Source organism: Anser cygnoides, chromosome 1 (genome assembly GCF_040182565.1).
Source record: "Anser cygnoides isolate HZ-2024a breed goose chromosome 1, Taihu_goose_T2T_genome, whole genome shotgun sequence".
NCBI classification, from domain to species: domain Eukaryota; kingdom Metazoa; phylum Chordata; class Aves; order Anseriformes; family Anatidae; genus Anser; species Anser cygnoides.
The window spans coordinates 542,447-564,164 of record NC_089873.1 but is presented as its reverse complement, the minus strand read 5'-3'; the positions used below and the strand labels follow the sequence as shown (position 1 = coordinate 564,164).

General features: G+C 50.1%; 1 protein-coding gene across 4 annotated transcripts in view; it reads right to left on the bottom strand.

The window, feature by feature from the left end:
* Nucleotides 1-21,718, bottom strand: part of SHANK3 (SH3 and multiple ankyrin repeat domains 3) — a 390,143-nt gene that overhangs the window by 68,451 nt on the left and 299,974 nt on the right. For all 4 annotated transcript variants that reach the window (XM_066992893.1, XM_066992848.1, XM_066992765.1 and 1 more), the window contains exon 17: nucleotides 10,341-10,465. In XM_066992893.1, coding sequence (XP_066848994.1) covers nucleotides 10,341-10,465 — 125 coding nt within the window. The remainder of the gene's footprint in view (nucleotides 1-10,340; nucleotides 10,466-21,718) is intronic.

The following is a 21,718-nucleotide window of genomic DNA, read 5'->3' as shown; positions in this document are numbered from 1 at the left end:
AGACAGTGAATCACGGGAATCCAGAAGGGTCCCAGACCACTGGTGACAATCCCCTAACACGAACACTGGAGGGGGTTGTCAGAGCTGGCCCCCTGCTTGACTTGCTGCCCACAAACAGGGGAAAACTGGTGGTGAATGTGAACACAGGGCAGCTGGGGCTGCAGCAGCTGCCAGAGGGCTGTGTTCAGGATCTGGAGGAAGGCTTGAAAGGTGAGTAGCAGAATTAGGATCCTGAGGTCCAGGACTGACAGCAGCTTACTTAGGGGAAGCTGGGAAGTAATTCCTGGAAAGCAGCCACAAAGGGAAGGTGGTTCAGACCAGAAGGGAAGAAGGGTCTGGACCCAGTTCACATGACAAATAAACTAAAAAAAAAGCAGCCTACAACTGCTTGCAAGGCACCTGGAGATCAGTGAGCCGGACTCTTCAGGAAGTAGCAGATGATGGAACGAGCACAGCCAGCAGCCACAAACTGCCTTGGGGCATCCAGGCTGGACTTGGACCTTAGGAAAAAAATTCTGAGCAGGGTGGTGCAGCCCCACAACAAGTCACCAGAAAGTCTGCAGCAAGACAATTCTGCGTGACGGGAAGTAAAATAAAACGCATGTTCCTTGCAGAGACCGGTCAAGTTATACTACCATGTAAGTACAGTTGATGAAGTTATCTCTAGCAACACAGTGACAGTGTGGCTTTCCAGAATATACACAAGATAAAGTCAGGCCTAGATGGGTAGCAGAGGGTCTGGTGTATGGCACAACAGCCTCGCTACTGCAATATAGATTAACACACCAAGATACGATGGCCTCTGCAGTGATGATCTTGAGGCAAGTCTTAGCACTGTGATGAAACCTTGTGCTACTGAGGTTCTTGGCCCACCATGAGCTGGAGATGACTTCTGTGAGCCAGACTGACTGCACTGAGAGAATGAGATGGGGGGAATGAACCAGATCTCTTCCTGAGGCAATGGGAAGATCATGCTCAGAAACATGTGCAAAGGCTGAACCTCCCAAGGAAAGCGTTGTGTCAGGAAGGGTTTCTTTCCTCCATGTGTGCTGCTGGAAGACTGCAAACGGCACCAACTCACAGCTACCTCAGGATCACTTCTGAGTCTCCAGACAGGTCAGCACCTCAAGCATACGGACACCACAGAAGCCTCTGAATTCACACTGCGGACGCATTGCAGGTTTCTTGTCAGGGCTTTCCCAGCCATAATCCCAAGAAGTGCCAGTGGTGATTGCACATCCAGCTATATTCACAGTGTCAGTAACACCCTGAGGTCAGCAGTTCCTCTGAGAGAACCCCCCGACAGCACAGGGAACAAATACTGAATGCTCCAAGGAGCGGCTTCATGTTTGGTATTTCTCACCTGCAGTGCTACAGAAAATGTGCTTTTTGGCAGGAGTCTGCAGTGCTGGGATTCACTTGACAGAATGTGCTGTCTATAAAATGGGCACCTACCCCCAAAAATTTGCCCTGCAATCCCTGTCCAGACAGGGAAGAGCTGGTCAGTGAACCCAGCAGACCTTGAGTACAATATGTCACATCCTAAGGCAGACCTCAGGTTAGGTTAGATGAATTAATTACTCTCTGATTTCCACCATCACATTCATTTGGATTCTGCAGACAGAACTGGCAGCTTAGACAAGGCTCCCAGGCGTAGGCACCCAGGTACGTGCAGCCTGAAGTGAGGTGAGATGAACCCCACCACAGATCTCTACCAAAGGCAGGGTATTGAGATCCCCTGCAACTCTGTTGTCACAGCAGCCCTGTGGGTTATAGGACCGCAGCTGTATTTAGGAAATTGGAGTGCCCCAGGGAATGCTGGCACCTGGAAATGTGAACAAGAACATTGACGAGCCAGTGTTAGCCAAGCTAACCAGAGAAAATCAGCCACACAGCTTCATGTGAGAGTTGGCTTCCAACCACTCTACTTGGAGCACACGTGATGGAAGTACAGTTAAAGAGATGCTGAGTAAACACTGAGGTTACTTATCTAGTTATTTCTATACATAGAAATACCGTGGGAGGTGGTGATCTCAGTGCTGGAAGATCAAGGGCAGAGCTCAATGCCTCTGATCTGTCTGCCCTAAGCAAGCAGAAGCCCTGGAACTTTCTGTCCCTTCACATCCCCGAACAGCCCATACCAACCGACAGGACAGGCAGGCCTGCCCATGGCTGATCTGAACCACACTCATCACAGACAGGGACGGTTAGTCACTAAGAAGGTAGCGTGGCCTTTTCACTGGTGACGAACTGATGCTCTTCCTTTGACCTGAGGACATACAGTCACTTAACTCAGTTCATGTTTTTGTTTTAGCGTTAAGAATCTGAAAATAGGATCTTTTTGTTCTTGGATCAGCAGATAACAAAGATGCTGAGCAGGTACTGCTGAAATTTCACCTGGACTGTTTTTCTGGAAATTTGGGTAGAAGCACTTCTTGGAGGTCTCAGGGCTTTTGCTAGGTAAATGAACAAAGCAGGGAGCATGCCCATCTGAAAGCACAACCAGCCATGCAGTTTGAAGCCAGACAGAGTGGCCATGTGTATTGGGTCTATGTGGCAAAGGTTTGCTAGATGGGGGGGCGCAAGGATGGCTTCTGTGAGAAGAGTCCAGAAGCTGACCCGTGTTAGATAAGGGTCAGCTCCATCTGGCTCCAAAAGGGACCCACCACTGGCCAGAGCTGAGCCAATGAACGATGATGGCTGTGCCTCTGGGAGAGCAGATTTAAGAAAGGGGAAAAAAACTGCTGGGGAACAGCAGCTGGGAGAGTGAGGAGTGAGACCCAGCCCTGCAGCCCCCAAGGTGAGTGCAGCAGGAGGCAGGAGGTGCTCCAGGCTCACAGCAGCAGTTCCCCTGCGGCCCGAGGAGAGGCCCCTGGTGGAGCAGGCTGTCCCCCTGCAGCCCACAGGTCCCACACGGAGCAGATCTCCACGCTGCAGCCCGTGGAGGAGCCCCCGGTGGAGCAGGTGGATGTGGCCTGGAGGAGGCCGCGGCCTGTGGAGAGCCCCCGCAGGAGCAGGCCCCGGGCCGGAGCTGCAGCCATGGAGAGGAGCCCCCACAGGAGCAGGGGGTCTGGGGGGAGCTGCCGCCCGTGGGGGACCCGTGCTGGAGCAGTTTGCTCCTGGGGGATGGATGGACCCTGTGGTATGGAGCCGTGTGGGAGCAGTTCTTGAAGAGCTGCTGCCTGTGGGCAGCCCCCGCAGGCTCAGTTCAGGAAGGATGGGATCCCGTGGGAGGGACCCCACGTGGAGCAGGGGCAGAGAGGGACCGAAGGAGTGGTGGAGACGAAGCATCAAGGACTGACCTCAGCCCCCATTCCCCCATTCCCCTGTGCTGCTTGGGGGGGACATAGAAGAGGGTGGATGTAGTGGGGCAGGTGTTTTTAGTTGGCTTTTAGTTTCTCACTGTTCTAGTCTGCTAGTGGTAGGCAATAAATTACATCAATCTCCCTACTCTGAGTCTGTTTTGCCTGTCACGATGATTATTGAGCGATCTCCCTGTCCTTATCTCAACCCTTGAACCCTTTCCATCTTATTTTGTTCCCCTTTTTCTTTGAGGAGGGGGAGTAAGAGAGTGGTTGTGGTGGAGTTCGGCTGCCTAGCTGAGTAAAACCACCACACCATGGCAGGACCAAGGATGGAAAAGGGGGTTATGAAGTGAATGAAAAAATACATCCTAGAGTGAGTAGCAGCTCATGAAAATATGCTGAAGGATTGCAAGACTGACAAAAGCAACGCAGAACAGAGGGGATGCCAACGTTCTGAGTTCAGCCAGCCTGAAGGACAGCAGATAAGCAGAAATGCTCTGTCCAGGCTCATAACGGACATGAAAGCAGCATTCATGCACCTCTCTGTTCTGCTTGTGTGATATGCAAAATGATCTGTGCATTCCACCTGTCCTGCTGTCTTTATTCTCCTCAATGTGTCAGATGCCTGCCACCCCTCTCACAATCAGGTGCCAGACATCTTACAGTCTCCCTACATGCTTACAATCTAGACAGCGGGTAAAATCTTAAGTAATAATAAAAGTGCGATCTGATTCCCACCCAAAATACGCTGCAGCAAACGAGGGCTGAGTCAACATACAAAAGCAGAAGGTCTAGCACTTGTTACAGATGCATATGGTTCGCTGGGATTTAAAAAATGAACCTGTTCAGTCCAGTACGATGAGAAGGCTTAGCTTTCCATAGAGAGAGGACTTGAGGAATGATGAAGGAAAAGAGAAGAAGCAAAAAGCCCAGAATCCTAGGGAAAAAAAAAAAACAAAAAACGAGATGGTATCTCTCTGTGGAATGAGAGCAAGGGCCAGATATTCCAGTCTATTATGGTATTTAAGAGTTGCAAATGCTTCTTGGAAGGTCAGGGACTTGGTTGCTGTACGGGCCTCAGCAAAATTTTAAACACACTTCTAATACTTGAATTTCTGTTGACAGATGGCATTGCAGGACTGAGGTTACTTCTCTCCACAGCTCCTGCTTCCTCGGCCACAGTGCAGAGACAGAAGAGGCTCAGAGGCGAAGATGCATGAGGCAGCCCAGCCCAGCCCAGCCCAGCCCAGCCCAGCCAGGGCTCTGTTAAAAATGGGATCAGCAGGAGATGAACCCCAGTGGCAAAGGGAGAACAGGCAGAACGCATGAATAGGTAATGCCTGCAGACACGATGACGGGTTGTTACTATTAGATTAAGTGATTAAAGGCTAACCACCATAACCATAAAGGAGCAGAGAACAATGGCAGGTGGAGGAACCTGGCCAGTGCTAATGGAGCACCCTGCCTCAGCTGCTCCCAGGGCTACCACAGGAGGAGCCTCGGCCCCAGCCCAGGTCCAACACCCACCAGGTGAGTTGATGGGAGGCTCTCTCCGGGCCACCCTGCAGACCAAGGGGCACTACTGAGGGGCACAGGACACGTTATGGGCTTCCAGCAGGAGCATTCAGGGATTGTGCAAGACCTGCTGAGATCAGTGAAAAGACCAAAAGCTGGAGAAGGGGGGATGATGGTGAATCAGGTGAGAACAAGCACAGGAGAATAAAGGGAGAAGATGTGGAAGAAGCCAGCCGAGGGTAAAGAGGTCACTGGTCAGAATGACCAAGTGTCTGAGGCCAGCTTCTGGCAGATCCAGTGCATCAGGAGATCCAAGCACCAGCAACGGGAGTGGGTCTCAAGGGTTCACATACTCAGGTGCCAGTAACCAGCAATCCATATTGTCTTTATGCATATATGTATATAGTCTCTGTTGACAGGCTTTTGTTCTGATAAGTCAGTGGGGAGGACATGGTCAGGCCACCTGTCTGATTGTGCCTGCAGCATGCCGTGCATTTTCTCATCTGTGTGGCAGGCTGTGTGCATATGGATATATGGTACATCTGTATGTGTCCCCGCTGGGAACACATGCTAAACCTTGCTGCTGACTGAACCTGGGGACCTGGAGCTGCAGCAGCCTTGCATTTCACAGAATCACAGAATCGTCTAGGTTGGAAGAGACCTCCAAGATCACCGAGTCCAACCTCTGACCTAACACTAACAAGTACTTCACTAAACCCTATCACTAAGCTCAACATCTAAAAGTCTTTTAAAGACCTCCAGGGATGGTGACTCAACCACCTCCCTGGGCAGCCCACTCCAATGCCTAACAACCCTTCCGGTAAAGAAGTTTTTCCTAACATCCAACCTAAACCTCTCCTGACGCAACTTTAGCCCATTCCCCCTCGTCCTGTCACCAGGCACGTGGGAGAACAGACCAACTCTCACCTCTTTACAGCCTCCTTTAAGGTACCTATAGAGAGCGATGAGGTTGCCCCTGAGCCTCCTCTTCTCCAGGCTGAACAATGCCAGCTCCCTCAGCCGCTCCTCGTAAGGCTTGTTCTCCAGACCCCTCACCAGCTTCATTGCCCTTCTCTGGACTCTCTCGAGCACGTCCATGTCCTTCCTGTAGGGAGGGGCCCAAAACTGAACACAGTACTCGAGGTGCGGCCTCACCAGAGCCGAGTACAGGGGCACAATCACTTCCCTAGCCCTGCTGGCCACACTGCTTCTTATACAGGCCAGGATGCTGTTGGCCTTCTTGGCCACCTGGGCACGCTGCTGGCTCATATTCAGCCGACTATCAACCAGTACTCCCAGGTCCTTCTCGGCCAGGCAGCTTTCCAACCGCTCATCTCCCAGCCTGTAGCTCTGCTTGGGGTTGTTGCGCCCCAGGTGCAGGACCCGGCACTTGGCCTTGTTGAACCTCATACAGTTGACCTCAGCCCATCGCTCCAGCCTATCCAGATCCTCCTGCAGAGCCTTCCTGCCCTCGAGCAGATCAACACACGCACTTAGCTTGGTGTCATCGGCAAACTTACTGAGGGTGCACTCGATCCCCTCATCGAGATCATCGATAAAGATATTAAAGAGGACTGGCCCCAGTACTGAGCCCTGGGGGACTCCACTAGTGACCGGCCTCCAACCAGATTTGACTCCATTCACCACAACTCTTTGGGCCCGGCCATCCAGCCAGTTTTTAACCCAATGAAGCGTACGCCAGTCCAAGCCATGAGCAGCCAGTTTCTTGAGGAGAATGTTGTGGGAAACGGTGTCAAAAGCCTTACTGAAGTCAAGGTAGGCCACATCCACAGCCTTTCCCTCATCCACTAAGCGTGTCACGTTGTCATAGAAGGAGATCAGGTTCGTCAAGCAGGACCTGCCTTTCATAAACCCATGCTGACCGGGCCTGATCGCCTGGTTGCCCTGTAAGTGCCGTGTGATGACACTCAAGATAATCTGCTCCATGAGCTTTCCTGGCACTGAGGTCAAACTGACAGGCCTATAGTTCCCCGGGTCTACCCTCCGGCCCTTCTTGTAGATGGGCGTCACGTTTGCTAGCCGCCAGTCGACTGGGACCTCCCCCGATAGCCAGGACTGCCGATAAATGATGGAAAGCGGCTTGGCCAGCTCCTCTGCCAGTTCTCTCAGTACCCTCGGGTGAACTTAATTTCCTGCGTGACTTAAAACTCCCGACAGTTACCAGGGAGTTGGCATTTTCCTGCTTCAAGATTATCTTTGTCTATTCTTCCTGGAGGTGTCTGATGAAATTTTCCACCTTCACACAATTAGGCAGAAGTTTTCCAGTATGAACAGAGACCAGTCTCACTGAAGAAAGTATCGGGTGAGGACACCAACACTAAGATGTCCGTGCAATTTTGATCTGAATTTAACACATCTCTAATACATACACTTGGACAGGTTGATGAAGATGTGTGTTGGAGACCTGTATGAGGCTCCAAGCCATATCACAGGATCTCTCTTTCAGAATATTGCTCTCAGGATGTAGCTTTACATTGCAGCAAAGTTGATGTGCTCAGTCTGAACCCATTTCCAGCTTCTCTTCCCAGGGACAACACACATGCTCACTGCTCCTCTTGCAAAAGATTTAATGATCCTGCAGCCACAGGGGAAGTCAGCTGATGGAAGGAAACGGTAAGCTGCTGAGGGCAGGTTACCAGCTAAATACACTTGTTCTGCAGCTGAACATCCAAATTGGGAGGGAGAGGAGAAGGACTGTGAATCTCAGCCATGACGAGGATACTGTGCTGCAGTACTCACCTGCTCATTCCACCCCAAGAGGCTTTATACACATCTGAAATTCCTCCTTGCTTTATACTGTTTATAATACTAGGTATCAGAAAAAGGAACAGCTCTATAATGATTTTGTCAGGTTTATGCCGATTTGGGTTTCACTGTGTCTCTTTAGAGGCTACAGAAGACACACTAATAACGCAGACATTGCTGGCAAAGGTTATGTGGGTCGAGCAGTCTCTGCCAGCACCCCCCAGCTCACAGATTTTGGGTGATGTTCGTGCTGTAAGACCATGCCTTCACAGCACACGGCCCCCTTCTCCCCTTCTTGCTCTGGTCACCAGCTGAGGGATTCACAGCAGCACACAGCTCCACGTCCTCCTGCCTGCCGGCAGCAACACAGCGCATGTGGGCACGGTGTTGCCTGCGGGCGTTTCCGCTTTGCACGAAGGCTGCGGCACACTCAGCGCCTTGCCACAGCACATCACGACTGGTCCCCTGCTCTTAATGCAGGCTTTCCATCAACCACTCGTTGAGCTTCGAGTCTCACAACAGTGCCTGAGGCACTTGGTCTGGAGGAAGTATTCCTAGAAAGAGCCCACAGAGTAGAAAGATCCCACAGAGAAGGGGGATCCTGGCGCGCCGGGCAGCTAGCTGCCTGTTACAATGGGGATGACCACCCATCGAAGAGTATTTTTCACTATAAGCTTCAGACTGTGGGATGAGTTGCAGCAGCTGGGCTGAGCAAAGCCTCACTGCCGCCTTCTCCAGTCCCAGGAACACTTCTGCAACTGGTACAAATGCACACATTTACTCACCTACACCAATCACAACCACAACTTTTATCTTCACATTGAACCGATGCGGTTGCAATATACTGCATTACTGGGTTTAAAGCCTTATGATTTTTGCATGGGAAAACATAAGAAAGAAAATCCCATGGCATGCCTGTCCTTTCCCTGACTGCACACAATCTGTTCAGTGTGCACTATCGCATACTCGCTGCGAGAATCCTGACCACACCATTCACCTCTGCTTTCCCCATGATGTTCCCTTTCCCAGCCCCACCTAACACACACGGCTGTTTCACAGACTCAGTGTCAATTCGGCATCACTCCACCTCTTCTGCTAATGTTGCTCCCTTGGTAGAGGCAGGATTCACCTCACACTACTGACACCGTACACATCTCCGTTTGGAGCAGACTCTCTGGGAACCCTTTACAATGACGGCACAGCAGCAGACATCTTGACTGAGTGATTCACAAACATTTAAATATTTTCTTAACCACCTTATTGCAACAGCCTTTTCTCTGGCTCCAAGAAATGCAGACTTGGCCTATTCATACTATATTCATTTGGCATGGATTCTGAACATAATTTTCCTTTTCAAGTACCATAGTAATTTCTCCTACACTTCTCTCCTATAGTGATGAAAATCCCCGTACACATTAACAAATTAATGTTATCACTCTCTTTCAAATCACTGCTTAAAACTATCCTCTGCTGTGTTCACGAAGAGATGAAGCAGCTGATACGCAAGGACCGGTCCTTGCAGTGTTATCTCCCTACCTAGGGACAGTGAGCATCAGCAATGGAGCACTCACGTAGTCCCATGGGTGCAACACAGCCGTCACCACCGGTCCCGCGCATATGCGTGCTCTGTACAGCACCTAGCAGTGTTCTCCTGACCTGTCCCTGCTGTCTGGGCATATGCTGATACAAACAGGAACAAAATAACAATGCAGCCAAGCTGGGGATCAAGCGAGCGCTGCCACTACTGGAGACCTGTGAGCCACCTTCAGAGCCCTACCACGGTTTTCTCCCAACTCTCCCACCCACGCCTCAGGCAGACTGCATGCCATACTCCAAAGAACCTGCCAGGAGGCACCTGGCATCCTCCCAGCCCACCCCATCCCCAGCCGGTGCCCAGCCCCACACCCAGGTGGGTTTGGAGACCCCCCAGGAGGAGACCCCCCCAGCCCCTGGTCCCGGTGCCAGGGCTCCGGCCCCCGCCTGGCCCAGAAGTGCTGCTGGGGGCCAGGGGGAGCCTCCTGGCTGCAGGCTGCGCCCGGGGCCTCCGCTCCTGCCCTGGGCACCACTGGAAAGAGCCTGGCTCCATCTTCTTCATGTGTCTGTATCTACCTCTCTGCATGTACCACACAGTATTCCCCCTCTCTGTAACTTGCTGCTGAACCCGTTGGCCATTTTTTAAATGTGAAATTGCCATTGACTCTAATCCTTGCTTCCTTTTTGTTTTAAACATGACCAAGAAAATCCAGTCTGCTCTGACCCTAGAGCAGAGTGGAGGCAGGACACAGACTCCAGCAGGACTTCCTCAAGAAAGAAAAAGTGCCAAGTGGGAGATATACAAGAGCAGAGCATTATGCATTTGCTAAATCTAATTCTTCTCTGTAGACCCCAATACTTGTACCACATTGGGCAAAACTGTAATAAATATCAGTACAAAAGAATCCTGGCAAGCCTCCAGAGAGGACATCTAATGAGTCTTTTCTCTGACTTCCATTTTCCCCATAATTTTAGTTAGCAGAAGGGAACCTGTCAGCTCGTTTTCTAGCACAGAGAGCATGTATCTGCTTGAATTATTGTACCGAAGAACATTTTTTCATCAAGACATCTAGGCAGCAGACATTTCAATAACAATTATTACCCAGCTCTCAAAACACCTTACAAAGGAAAATAATTTTGTGCACGATGTTGGCCCTTGTGCTGCAGACGAAGATACTGCTGGCTGCCATCAGTCACTCTCCCTGCCGCGTCCGGGCTCACCTCAATCAGAAAGTCTCCTGTGCGAAGCCCTGCTCTCCAAGCAACGCCTTCCACATCCACTGATTCCAGGTACTGGAGCGCTGGGAAGGCTGGGGTTGGGGTGAACTCCTCAATTGGGGTTTCAGCTACAAAAGACAGAGAGAGAGATTGAAGCAGTGTGGCTAAAAGCAGGCAGAAGATGGTGGACAGTGTCCAGGAGCCTAAGAAAATCTCCATACGTTGGTTTGGAAAGAACACTCATGCAAGGCGCAGCTTGACTTCAGTGCAGGAACCAGAGCTAAAGCTACGTGGCTGCAGTGTTCATTGGATTGAATCCTGAGATAGCCCCGGCGCCTCCCTGAAATGTGCAACTCCCGGAGTCGTGTATGTTCCCACAAGGTCCTCATTCATCTCCCAGTACCACACACAAAATGCGAACAACATCTACAAGCAGTGCCATGAGGGGTGGAACTCGCTCCTTCTGACTCGTAGCTACAGAAGACATGTTTATGTCTGAGTTAGAAGCTCCAGGACTCCCTCATAGTCAGCAGAGAAAAAACTGTGCCAACCACCTGTGTCACTGAAGATGCCAGCCCTAGAGCGGAGCCCCTCACAGTACGGGACCTACAGGAGTCGAGATGCTCAGCAGCAGCGGGCCGCCTGCTGATGCACACCTGCATTAGTCAGGTGAACCCCACTCTTAACCACTCAGGTTGAACTGCATTCCCGGCAGGAAAACCTGCTCCTGCCCCCAGCAGGAACGCTCGTCCAGGGAAGGGACTTTCTCAGGTAGACCCAGGCAGTGCACTTGTATTACCCAGCCTCAGCCCATCCTGCGTCACTGCCCGCCCGGGATGGAGGGGTTGTCCACCTTACAGCAGCAGGTGTGATGCGTGCTACCTTGTGCGATGGGAGAAAGGAAAAAGCTTACAGTGTCTGTTTATCATGAGACTGTTGCAGGCTTTCAGAGACACCAGATCCATGAAAGAAATGAAGCAAAAAGGCCACAGCTACTCTTTGGGCAACTGGGCAGTCTCTGAACCTAGAAGTGGCACCAGAGGGGTTGCTGTCCTTGGCACAGAGTCTGTCAGATGTGGCTGTTTCAGGGACCAGTCACGACTCTCCAAGAATTTATTTTCCCCTTCATGTATTGTGAAGAGACTTGCTTGACTATGTACCTGTTTTTGTGCAGAGGGGATTTGTGTGGTACGACCCAGGACCACAGCATGAAGTCAGTGAGGTCTGCTTCACTAGGCCTTAGGTGACTAGAAACACCTGAAGGGGACCCTGGAGAATCACAGAATGGCTTGGGTTGGAAGCGACCTTAAAGTCCACCTAGTTCCAACCCCCTGCCACGGGCAGGGACACCCTCCATTAGACCAGGCTGCCCAAAGCCCCGTCCAGCCTGGCCTTGAGCACCTCCAGGGATGGGGCATCCACAGCTTCTCTGGGCAGCCTGTGCCTCACTGCTCTCTGAGTGAAGAATTTCTCCCTAACCTCTAATCTAAATCTCCCCTCTTTCAGTTTAAAACCATTCCCCCCTGTCCTGTCAATCTGCTCATGTAAAAAGTCACTCTCCACCTTTTCTATAAGCCCCCTTTAAGTATTGAAAGGCCACAATGAGGTCTCCCCAGAGCCTTCTCTTCTCCAGGCTGAACATCCCCAGCTCTCTCAGCCTTTGTTCACAGGAGAGGTGCTCCAGCCCTCTGAGCACCCTCGTGGCCTCCCCTGGAGCTGCTCTAACAGCCCCACACCCTTCTTGTGCTGGGGGCCCCAGACCTGGACGCAGGACTCCAAGTGGGGCCTCAGAAGGGCAGAATAGAGGGGGACAGTCACCTCTCTCGACCTGCTGAGACCTTTCTAATGAGCCTTTTCTCATGGCATGCCATCTCATTACTGGCTTTCATGTGTTACCAGACAGACGGGCTTTCCTAAGAGTGGGTTCCTCAGAGAAGAAAAAGGCAGAAGTAACCTTTCAGAGAAAAGCGCTTCTTCTCAGCACTATGGCACACATCTGCACAGCCTTCTAGGGAGGATCATGCCCAGTCCTACCTCCACTCAGTGCTAGTCCCAGGACTAGCATGGGGATTGTGCTTCGGTGAATTGCACTGCATTAATCTTGGAGCTGTTCTCATCCAGTTACAGCCTCAAATGTAAAGCTCAAGGTGGGCTACCACATACAAGAGTGCTCAGCAACATTGTGGGGGGTTGCAATCCTGAAACCCCGTATGTCAATGAACCTGCTTTCCCTGTCTGCACAAATAGGAGGTGATGTTCAAGGTCACCCGTCACGCAGAAACGTAACCACTGACACACTGGGAGTAAGACATGGACAAAAAACCTAGGCATGCTCTGACCGATCTGCACTGTCCTCAAAAAAGAGACACACCGGAGGGTCAATGAGTGGGTTTCATTATTCCTTCCCACCTGCAACAGCAGCTTTGCTCAAGGCCAGTTGTAGAGTAACAGACAGCACGTTGTACGGCCGAAGTCCTCTCCTATAACAGCAGCACAGCACTCATTCTGTTGAGTAGCTCTTGAACATACTTAAACCACCAGAAGGAGATAGGGTTAACAAGCCGTTGTTTTTTCTAATGATGCAGCCTATCTCATGCACTAAAAGATATTAATTAGTGCCTGAAACATCTACATTTTGGCTAGTGACCACTGGCTGGCTGACAGCATGGCACTGCAACTTGCACAGGGTCAGAATAAAAGCCTGATGCACAGCTTCTGGCACTGATGGCGTTGATGCAGATTGTCTCAGTCCAGTGCTCTATACAAGCAGTAACTTTAAGTCTAGCGGTCGTGACTGAGGTGCACAGGGAGTCCTGCTGTACTTCATGTTGTCTCAAGGACGAGGTTGTTAATACAGAAGCGTGTGGAGGGGCTTGCAAGCCAGCACCGAGAGCCGCACAAGGGACTCTGCGAGCTTGGCCGATGGCTGACACCGTGGCTCTCCATGAACGATGCAATTCTCACACACGCAGGAGAGACGTGAGAGCTGGCAGTGACAAACGGAATGGCGAGGACACATCCGCAGCTGCTCGAACATGAAGCAGCTGACTCAAACATAAGCAGAGCCAAAGAATTCAAAATAGGGACATGCTCCCCAGCCCCTGGCCAGGCAAGCAATTTTGGGGCCTCGTATGTGAGTCTACACTGAAGGTTCCCACTCAGGACTTTGGGGGGAGTTATGGAGCTGTCTTTTTCTCACATGAATCTTTAGTCCACACAGGATTCACAGGCGCCATTCAGAAGAGCCAAAGATAAAAGGACATTCTTTGCTAGTGTAGGGACAGCCACGTACAGGATGCACTGAAAGGTCTAGCTTTCTAAGAAATCAGACACCAAATGTCTTCTTCAGTGGCTGATGATGCTTGAAAAAACCATTTGCCCTAGACATATGCAACAAGCAAGCCAGAAAAAACAACATTATCTAGTCTGATATCATGCATGACAAGGGCCAGAGCCTTCAGCAATTGCTCCTGTAGATCCACCTCTCACCTCTGAGCTGATGTATGCAGAAAGCATGCTTTATTTTTCTGAACAATATAGATAATGAAGTAGTGCGTCATCACTTCTGGACACGTTATCCATCACTCTATTATCAAATCAATGTATTTAAGAGCTGCATCAAAACCCTTATGAAGCAGAAGATTTAATAACAGAGTCAGCAGATGACCTTGTCCTTAGATCTCCTCCGATGTCAGGTCACTCCAGTAAATGTAACCTACATTCTCTTAATTGACAGATGACCATGTATTTGTGCAAAATGTATAGTCAGTTATTTTATATAGACAGAATATTTCCATCATTTGCCATAACACTTTTTAAAACTTTTTATGTTTTAAAAAAAAAAAATTAAAAAATTAAAAAAAAAATTTTATGCAAGATTTCTTCTGCTAAATCATATAGCCATCAGGCAGCACCAGAGCAAGACAAAGTTTGCCTGACAAGATGCTATTTTCTCAAAAATAAACTGAACGATCTGATTATGCTTAGATGTTTTTATTGACTGCATCCCAGAACAGCTTTCCATGACCTTCTTCCTTTGATGGATCTAGCTTAAACTGGCAAGCAGTAGACAAGTCATCCTACCTATTTTTAAAAATGCCAGCGTAACATTTGATTTCTCCAAATCCTTCAAATCTTCCCCAGTGTTAAACTCAACTTCTTGGATCACTGTTCGCCAGCAAGCTCTTTCAATAATCTGAAGTTAAAAGAACCACCAGCCTGACCTTGTTGCAGATGGCAGCTGCAAAACAAGGTGCCCATTAACTTTTGTTAGACCCAGGCCCAGAGGAACACAAGATTTAAGTGGAGAAAGACCTTGTGTATTGCCTGAATGTCTGAAAATTAGAAAAGGGGAGACTGAATGTAAAGGGGCTCTCTGAATGTAAAGTAAATTATTTATATGATGATAATGATAACACAGTCCCTGCAGAATATCAGCACTGCACTTTGCAAAACGGAGCATCAACATGACATCCCAGTACTGCCCTCTTATCATACACACATCACAATCAAGACTTGAAAAGGCCGAGTGGAAGTCCTGATCCCTGGGGAGGACAGCATTGTGCAGATGAGAGTTTAAGCGGTTTCCCAGCCAGAAGGAGCCTAACATGAGCGAACTACCTATCACAAGAGGCATGAGACAGACCTGTCCCACCAGGCTCACTCCCGCTGTGTTCCCACAAATGCCCAGCACAACTCAGAGGTGCTTGCTGCCCCTGCGTATCCCCAGGTGTACCAGGAGGAAGGAAAGTGAGTGCCCATAGCAAGGGAAAGAGGAGCAGCTTTGGGATTTGGCTCTGTTCCGCCCATTCCTTTGACCTGCAAGCATCAGCACAGTGAAGGAGCAGGACTAAGCCCAGAATGGAGGGCGGCAGCATCAAGCCATGGGCCACGGGGCTGACAAGGAGAGAAACCCTAAATTATAGCTCGGAGTCATTTGAGGGATAGTTCAAGGATGTAGTTTTCTCATTGGCAAACAAAAATATAAACTGATAGGGAATACAGGTAAAATTAACCTAGGAAAAACAGCCTTATAGCCAATTTTGTCACCTGTATTATTGATGTGTTACATGAGGATGACGGGTAGACCATTTTCTGTGGGCTGGAAGTTATATGTGCAGTAACTGCATGCCACTGTACACAATTTTTGAAGTGTCAGTAATGCCTTAAAAAGTCAGTAAACAAGAAAATGCATCCTGAAGTCAGAACTGTATCCTCATGAAAGCAAATACTGGAAGCAGAATTTAATAAAAGAAGAAAAAAGCTGAAAGAGGAAGCGACCGACTCTCTCACGTTACTGCCTGAAGACCCAATACTTAATCACAAGGAACAAGAAGCTCTAGAAGGGACAAGTAAATGTGGATTAAACCATCCCTTCTCCACACAGAGAATGAGAAGATGTGCAGGGGCAACTGCTCCAGGTGTCTCCAACAGCCACATCAGGCAGTAGGTGGAGAAGTTGTGACCTCTGGATAGAGGTACAGTCTAGCACTGGATTTCCCATCTGCCTCAGTACTGCAACATTTAGGCAATAAAGGGGAAACCTACTGTTTAGCAGTCCGCAGCTGTACTTTCTTGTTTCAGATCTTTCTGTTACAGCTGCTTTTAGTTATTCTGTCAAACATATCAATACTGTGCTTATACTTGCCCAGTACCGAATCTGATCTGTATTTCTCTTCAAAGGACCTGCAAAGGGAGAAAATGCTCCTACAGTAGTCAGTAATTAAAACATAATCACAGAATCATAGAATATCCTGCATTGGCAGGGACCCACGAGGATCATCGAGACCAACTCCTACCTCCAAACATGGCAACCTAAGAGTTAAACCATGCACCTAAGCGCTCAAACAGGCTCAGTGCCATGTCCATGTCCCTGGGCAGCCCGTCCCAGTGCCCAACCACCTCTGGGTGCAGAACCTTTCCCTAACACCCAGCCTGACCCTCCCCTGTCCCAGCTCCACGCCGTTCCCTTAGGTCCCGTCGCCAGAGAGAAGAGAGCAGAGCCTGTCCATCCACTCCCTTCGTGAGGAAGCCGTAGGTTTCCTTCCCTCAGCCTCCTTTTCTCTGGCTGAGCAAATTAAGGGACCTCAGCTGCTCCTCATATGTTTTGTCCTCTAGTCCTTTTACCATCTTTGTTGCCCTCCTTTGTGCCCTGCCCTGGACACTCTTTAATATTTTTATATCTTTCTTATATCGTGGAGCCCCAAACTGCACACAGTGCTCAAGGTGAAACTGCAGCAGTGCTGAGTATAGTGGGACTATTGCTTCTTTTGACCAGTTAGCTACACCACTTACAATGCACCCCAGGACCCTTCTGGCCCTCAGGGCTCACCATCGACTCACACTGAGCTTGCTATCAACCCAAACGCCAGATCCCCCTCCGGCCACTTGTCCCCCAGTCTGTATTACATTCAGGACAGCATTGCTCTAGGTGCGGAATCCGGCACTTGCTCTCATTAAATTTCTTACATTTGGTGATTGCCCAGTGCTCCAACCCATCAAGATCTCTCTGTAGGGCCCCTCTACCCTTAAGGGAATTGACAACTCCTATCAAGTTAGTACTGTCCACAAACTTACTTAGTGTGTGCTCAGCTCCTCTGTCCAGGTCACTGATAAAAACATTGAAGAGAACTGACCCTAAAAAGGAGCCCTGGGGAACCCTACCAGCGACTGGCTGCCAGCCTGGTGCAACCCCATTTACTATAGCCCTTAGAGCCTGACCCGCCAGCCAGCTGTTCGCCCATCGTACTGTGTACGAGTCCAGCTGCACGCTGCATGTTTTGTCCAGAAGGGCCCAACCCGGTCTTTGTTTTTAAGCTGATGGGTACTGGGCACATTGTTTTCTCATAAGAAACAGAATTAAATGTAATGTTGCTAGAAAGCCCTATGAAGCGCCTACAAACCATGCCACATTTAAGACACCTTGGTGGCGCGCACGTCTCCTTCCAAACCACAGCTGAAAGGGGCAGAAGCACCCCTGCAGAATAGTGCTCTGCAAAAGATGAAGCGTGAATGGAAAATTCACTGCTGTAGGAGAAACTCTGACCATCGCTGTCACTCCTCTGCCCTCGAGGCACTCTGTCCAGCCCAGAGCCAGGAAAACCTGTGCTCCTCGGGGGCACGGAGACGGAGCGCTGCACGAGCCATGCTCCACAGGCTGCCCGCGCGCAGCGGGACGCAGACATCTGGGCACCGCCTGCACGCAGCACAGCGCACCGTCCGAAACACCTGGGAGCCAGTGCTGGCCTCACACAGGCGACGGCCCAGTGTTCCCCTTCAGCTGTCTGTGAGGTTTGGCCATTTCTAGCATTACTCTCCCTTAAACGCCAGCGAAACCCAGCCGTCCCTCACGGCACCACCTGTAACTTGGTCAGCTCTCCCATCGCTACCTGCCCTGCCGTGCAGCTCCTCACATCACGTCCGTCAGACTTCCACCTCCTGTCCCGTCAGCTTCACCTCAGCCAGGGCCTCATCATCAGCCCAGCCACCACCGAAATAAGGCACCAGAACAATCCACCATGTTCAGAGCCTGATGCAGCCGCAGTAACGAAGGCAGAAGACATTATATGCTCCGTACACAACTTGGGAAACCCAACCTCCGATGTCTCACAGCGGCCCAGGCCAAGCCTGAGTGCAGCAACCCAGCCAACCCAAAATTCGGCTTGGAACCAGATCCTCCCTAATACTGCTTCCAGACCAGAGCCTGCAGGAAAGTGTTAGGTCAGAAGTATGTAATATGGGTAACAATTCATCTGTAAGTACCTACACAGGAAGGAAATAAAATTTAAGGAGGCTCTTTCTATCCAGCTGACAAGGGCATAACTAAATCAATAGCTTTGGAATTAAATTGCAGAAATTCTCACCGGTAATGACGTAGAATTTCCTAACAAGGAGGTCTACTGTTCATTGCAAAATCTCATGACTTTAAATCTCAAGAATTATAATTCGTACCAGTCAAGAAACTATCACGTTAACACCAAAGCTTTAGTTGTACAATTTGATCACTGTGGCCATTTCCTGATCTTAAAAATCTAATGTCATCTGGGCTGCCTTGCACCACAGGCTCTATCCTCAGCTGCACCCCGAAGAGTCAGAAGTCCCGAAAGAGACAGGTCACCAGGGAGCTCGGCAGGAGCTCTGAGAACCCCTCGATGCTGCGGATCTCAGGGCGAAGGCCCTGCAGCACCCAAACCCAGCTGGCAGCGCTGCAGGGCACAGGGGATCTTGTCCCTGCAGGGCTGGTTTGCCCCCGCCGCGCTGCTGCTGCCAGGAGGATGGCACTGATGCCACAGGGGCACCCGAGGGAAAACGACGCCCCAGTTCCTTGGTACCTGCCAGGGCCAGAGGAGTGCCCGGACCTGTGAGCTGTCACTGCCCTGAGCTGCTCGTCTTCGTTAGGAGCTGCTCCCAAGGACCTCATGCAGTAAACCCCAGCCCTGATTTTGACTCTTGCAGCATCGCAATCGATCTCATTTCAAGATGAAGGCTTCGCATTTACAGAGTGGAAAAAAAAAAGGATTCTAAATCATATTTACTGCAGGATATCTTAGCTACTTGGTACTTCTCACCTAAAATCCTGAAGGCACGTCCCAGAATATCAGAGCACCTGGTAGCCACTTGCAGCTAGCTGGTCAGTGGATAACAGGCACCTACAGAGTACGTGTATTTGGAGGTAGGAAGAGAAGGGGTGCCACAGAGGTTAATTAAAATCAGCTCCTGAGTTTTAAAGTTTCTAAGGCTAGTATAAAAGATGGGTCAAAAGCAGCATTTACCATATCTAGATTCTACTGAGCTTTGTTTCCAGGCTTCCATTAGATCTCCATAATGATGATACCGCCCTTAACAATACAGATGACAGACATGGTGTTTGAAGTGCTTTAAATACATCTTCCAGTCCCACTTTGTTATCATCCTGAGGGTCACAAAGTGTCACAGCACTCCTCTGCATAAAAGCCACATTCTGAAAACCATAAATAAGCTCTTCCAGTTCCGTGAAATGTTATGATACCAGCATGTCCCAGAATTTGCTGCAGGGCTTTAGGCCAGCTTCCCCTCTGCCTGCTAGACCAACAGTGAGATCCTCAAGCTCTGACCATGCTTCCTGCACCATGCCTCGTCCTCGTGCCCCCAGGGCTGTGCAGAGCAGGAGCTGCGGCTGTCATAGACCTTTGTAAGGCCATGAGACCCTGCACCAAGCAATTCACGGCACTGACGCTCAACTTGTAGGGGCTTCTGTTGCTGAATGTAAGGTCTTCACACCAAGTGTTGGACAGGAAAAGAAACTAAAACTCCCTCAAGTGCCCAACGGATTGCTACAGATTGAAGCAAGTACAAAGCTTGGGTGGCTGGATCACTGAATTCACCCAAGGCACTTTGTCTCAATAACTGCAGTATCATCAATTCTGGCTGTTCTTTACACAAAGGGATGCAAACAAACATCTTTTGCTGAATATCAAACTTTAACCCCTCCTGCAGAGAAAACATGGCAAAAGACAAACAGGAGTTGGTGAAGCACACGAGTCCTAAAATGCCATCCGTGCAGAGACCCTCCCTGACCTGGCCTTGAGCTCTCTGAGCACCTTGCAACTGTGTCTCGACTGTGGAACCAGGCCAGCCCTAGGCATTTGTAGGACTGGAGAAGGAATCTCAGTGAGCTTGCTGTGCCCAAGCTCACATGATGGCCAGGAACAGGCAAAGAGACATTTGTGATAGCTGCACAGGCTTCCAAGTACAAGACTGGAGCTGTGTGGCCACACTGCCCAATTCTCCCGTGTCGCTAAACATAATCCAGTGTTCATGGGGAGTGCTCCAGAGCAGGCTGGAGACAACACCGCTTCCCAGGCGGTTCTGTTGTGTCCCAGCAAGGAAGGATGGGGTTGGGTTACAAACTGAGCCTTTCTGTCCGCCTCAGCTGGCATCTCACCACTGGCACTGGGTTATCTGGCAGCCCCTGCATCTACGGGATGCCGCTGCCACTCATGTGATGACAGTCCCACGCTTGGGCTGTCTGAGACCATACGTGGAGCAAGGGACCTGGTCTCCAAAGCACAGCCACACCCGTGCATTGCTGTGCCCAAGCTTATTCAGCTCTGACAGCTCCGTGTGACTTGCTGATTAAGTTGTCCCCTAGTGGGATTTCTGCACTACGCCCCACTGGACCTGGCAGTCACCCACGGGAATTGCCCCCAGAACGCCCTCAGACAGAGGCAGGTTCGGGGCTGAGCAGCAGGTGAGCACACTCCACTGCTTCGGCAAGCTCTCCGTAACAGTCCGGCTCAAACGCGTGGACAGACACTGAACGTGGGGGTGGAGGGAGTGCTGTGTCGTGTACAGGAGTGGAGAGACTGCAGAGGAGAGCAGCAGGGACGTGGGGCTGTGTGAAAGCAGGGAGCCCAGGGAGGGAGGGCACGGGTACAAAGCTTGCTCCAAGGAGCAGCGAGAGCTGGGCAGACGTGGAAAGCGGGTCTGTGTCCTGCATCAATACAGGTACTCTTGGTACAGCAGGTAAGTGCTAGCTTGATTGGAAACCTGGCAAAAAAACAAACGAACAAACAAACAAAAACCACAAAGATTTGCAACATTTTGGAAAGAAGCAGGAGCAGAACAAGCCCTGCACTAGGTTGGTACGACATCTTCTCGCCAGCAGCATACAGGATCAGCTGCTGCAGGAGATACACATATCACAGGAAGCAACAATCTTGGGAAACTTCTTGCATAACTTGCCCTGCCTGGGGACTTCTCCCCAAATTAAACAGACAAACAAAAGCTCATGCCCTGGAGCAAGGACTTAGGGCCATTTCTCTCTCTCTCTTTTTTTTTTTTTTTTTTAAACACGATTCACATTATAGACAATAACTTTGCTATTCATTAAATTATCTCCTCCTTAATTACTAAATGGCTGAGTCAGGGACTGTGTGTCCCTCCACCACTTTCACAGAACCCACTGTAACCAGACGCCAAATGAGTATGAACTGGCACAGTCACAGCACTCCTCGCTCAGCGAACAGGTAGCATGGATCTGCTGAAACCATGTGTGAGGTGCGGTCGCTGTATCGGCTGTAACAAGCACTGTTTACAAGGATGGCCCTAGTGAAGTATGTATGAATACTTTATGAATCATACTACTACAGGGACAGTGCCTGATCTGTGGTCATGGTAGGCAGAAAGAGGTTGCTAGAAGAACCTTCCATGTATGCACAGAAGAGTGACTGAGTTCAGGATATTAGACGCCTAGAAATATCATCTCTCAGCACTTCATCACGAAAACATTTCATCTCATACCTGTGCTCAGCACAGGTCTATCACCTGTGTGCGTGAAAGGTAGGGCTGGTCTCTCTGGGCTGAGAAATGCAGCAGTAAATCCACCTGCTCACCACCCTCCT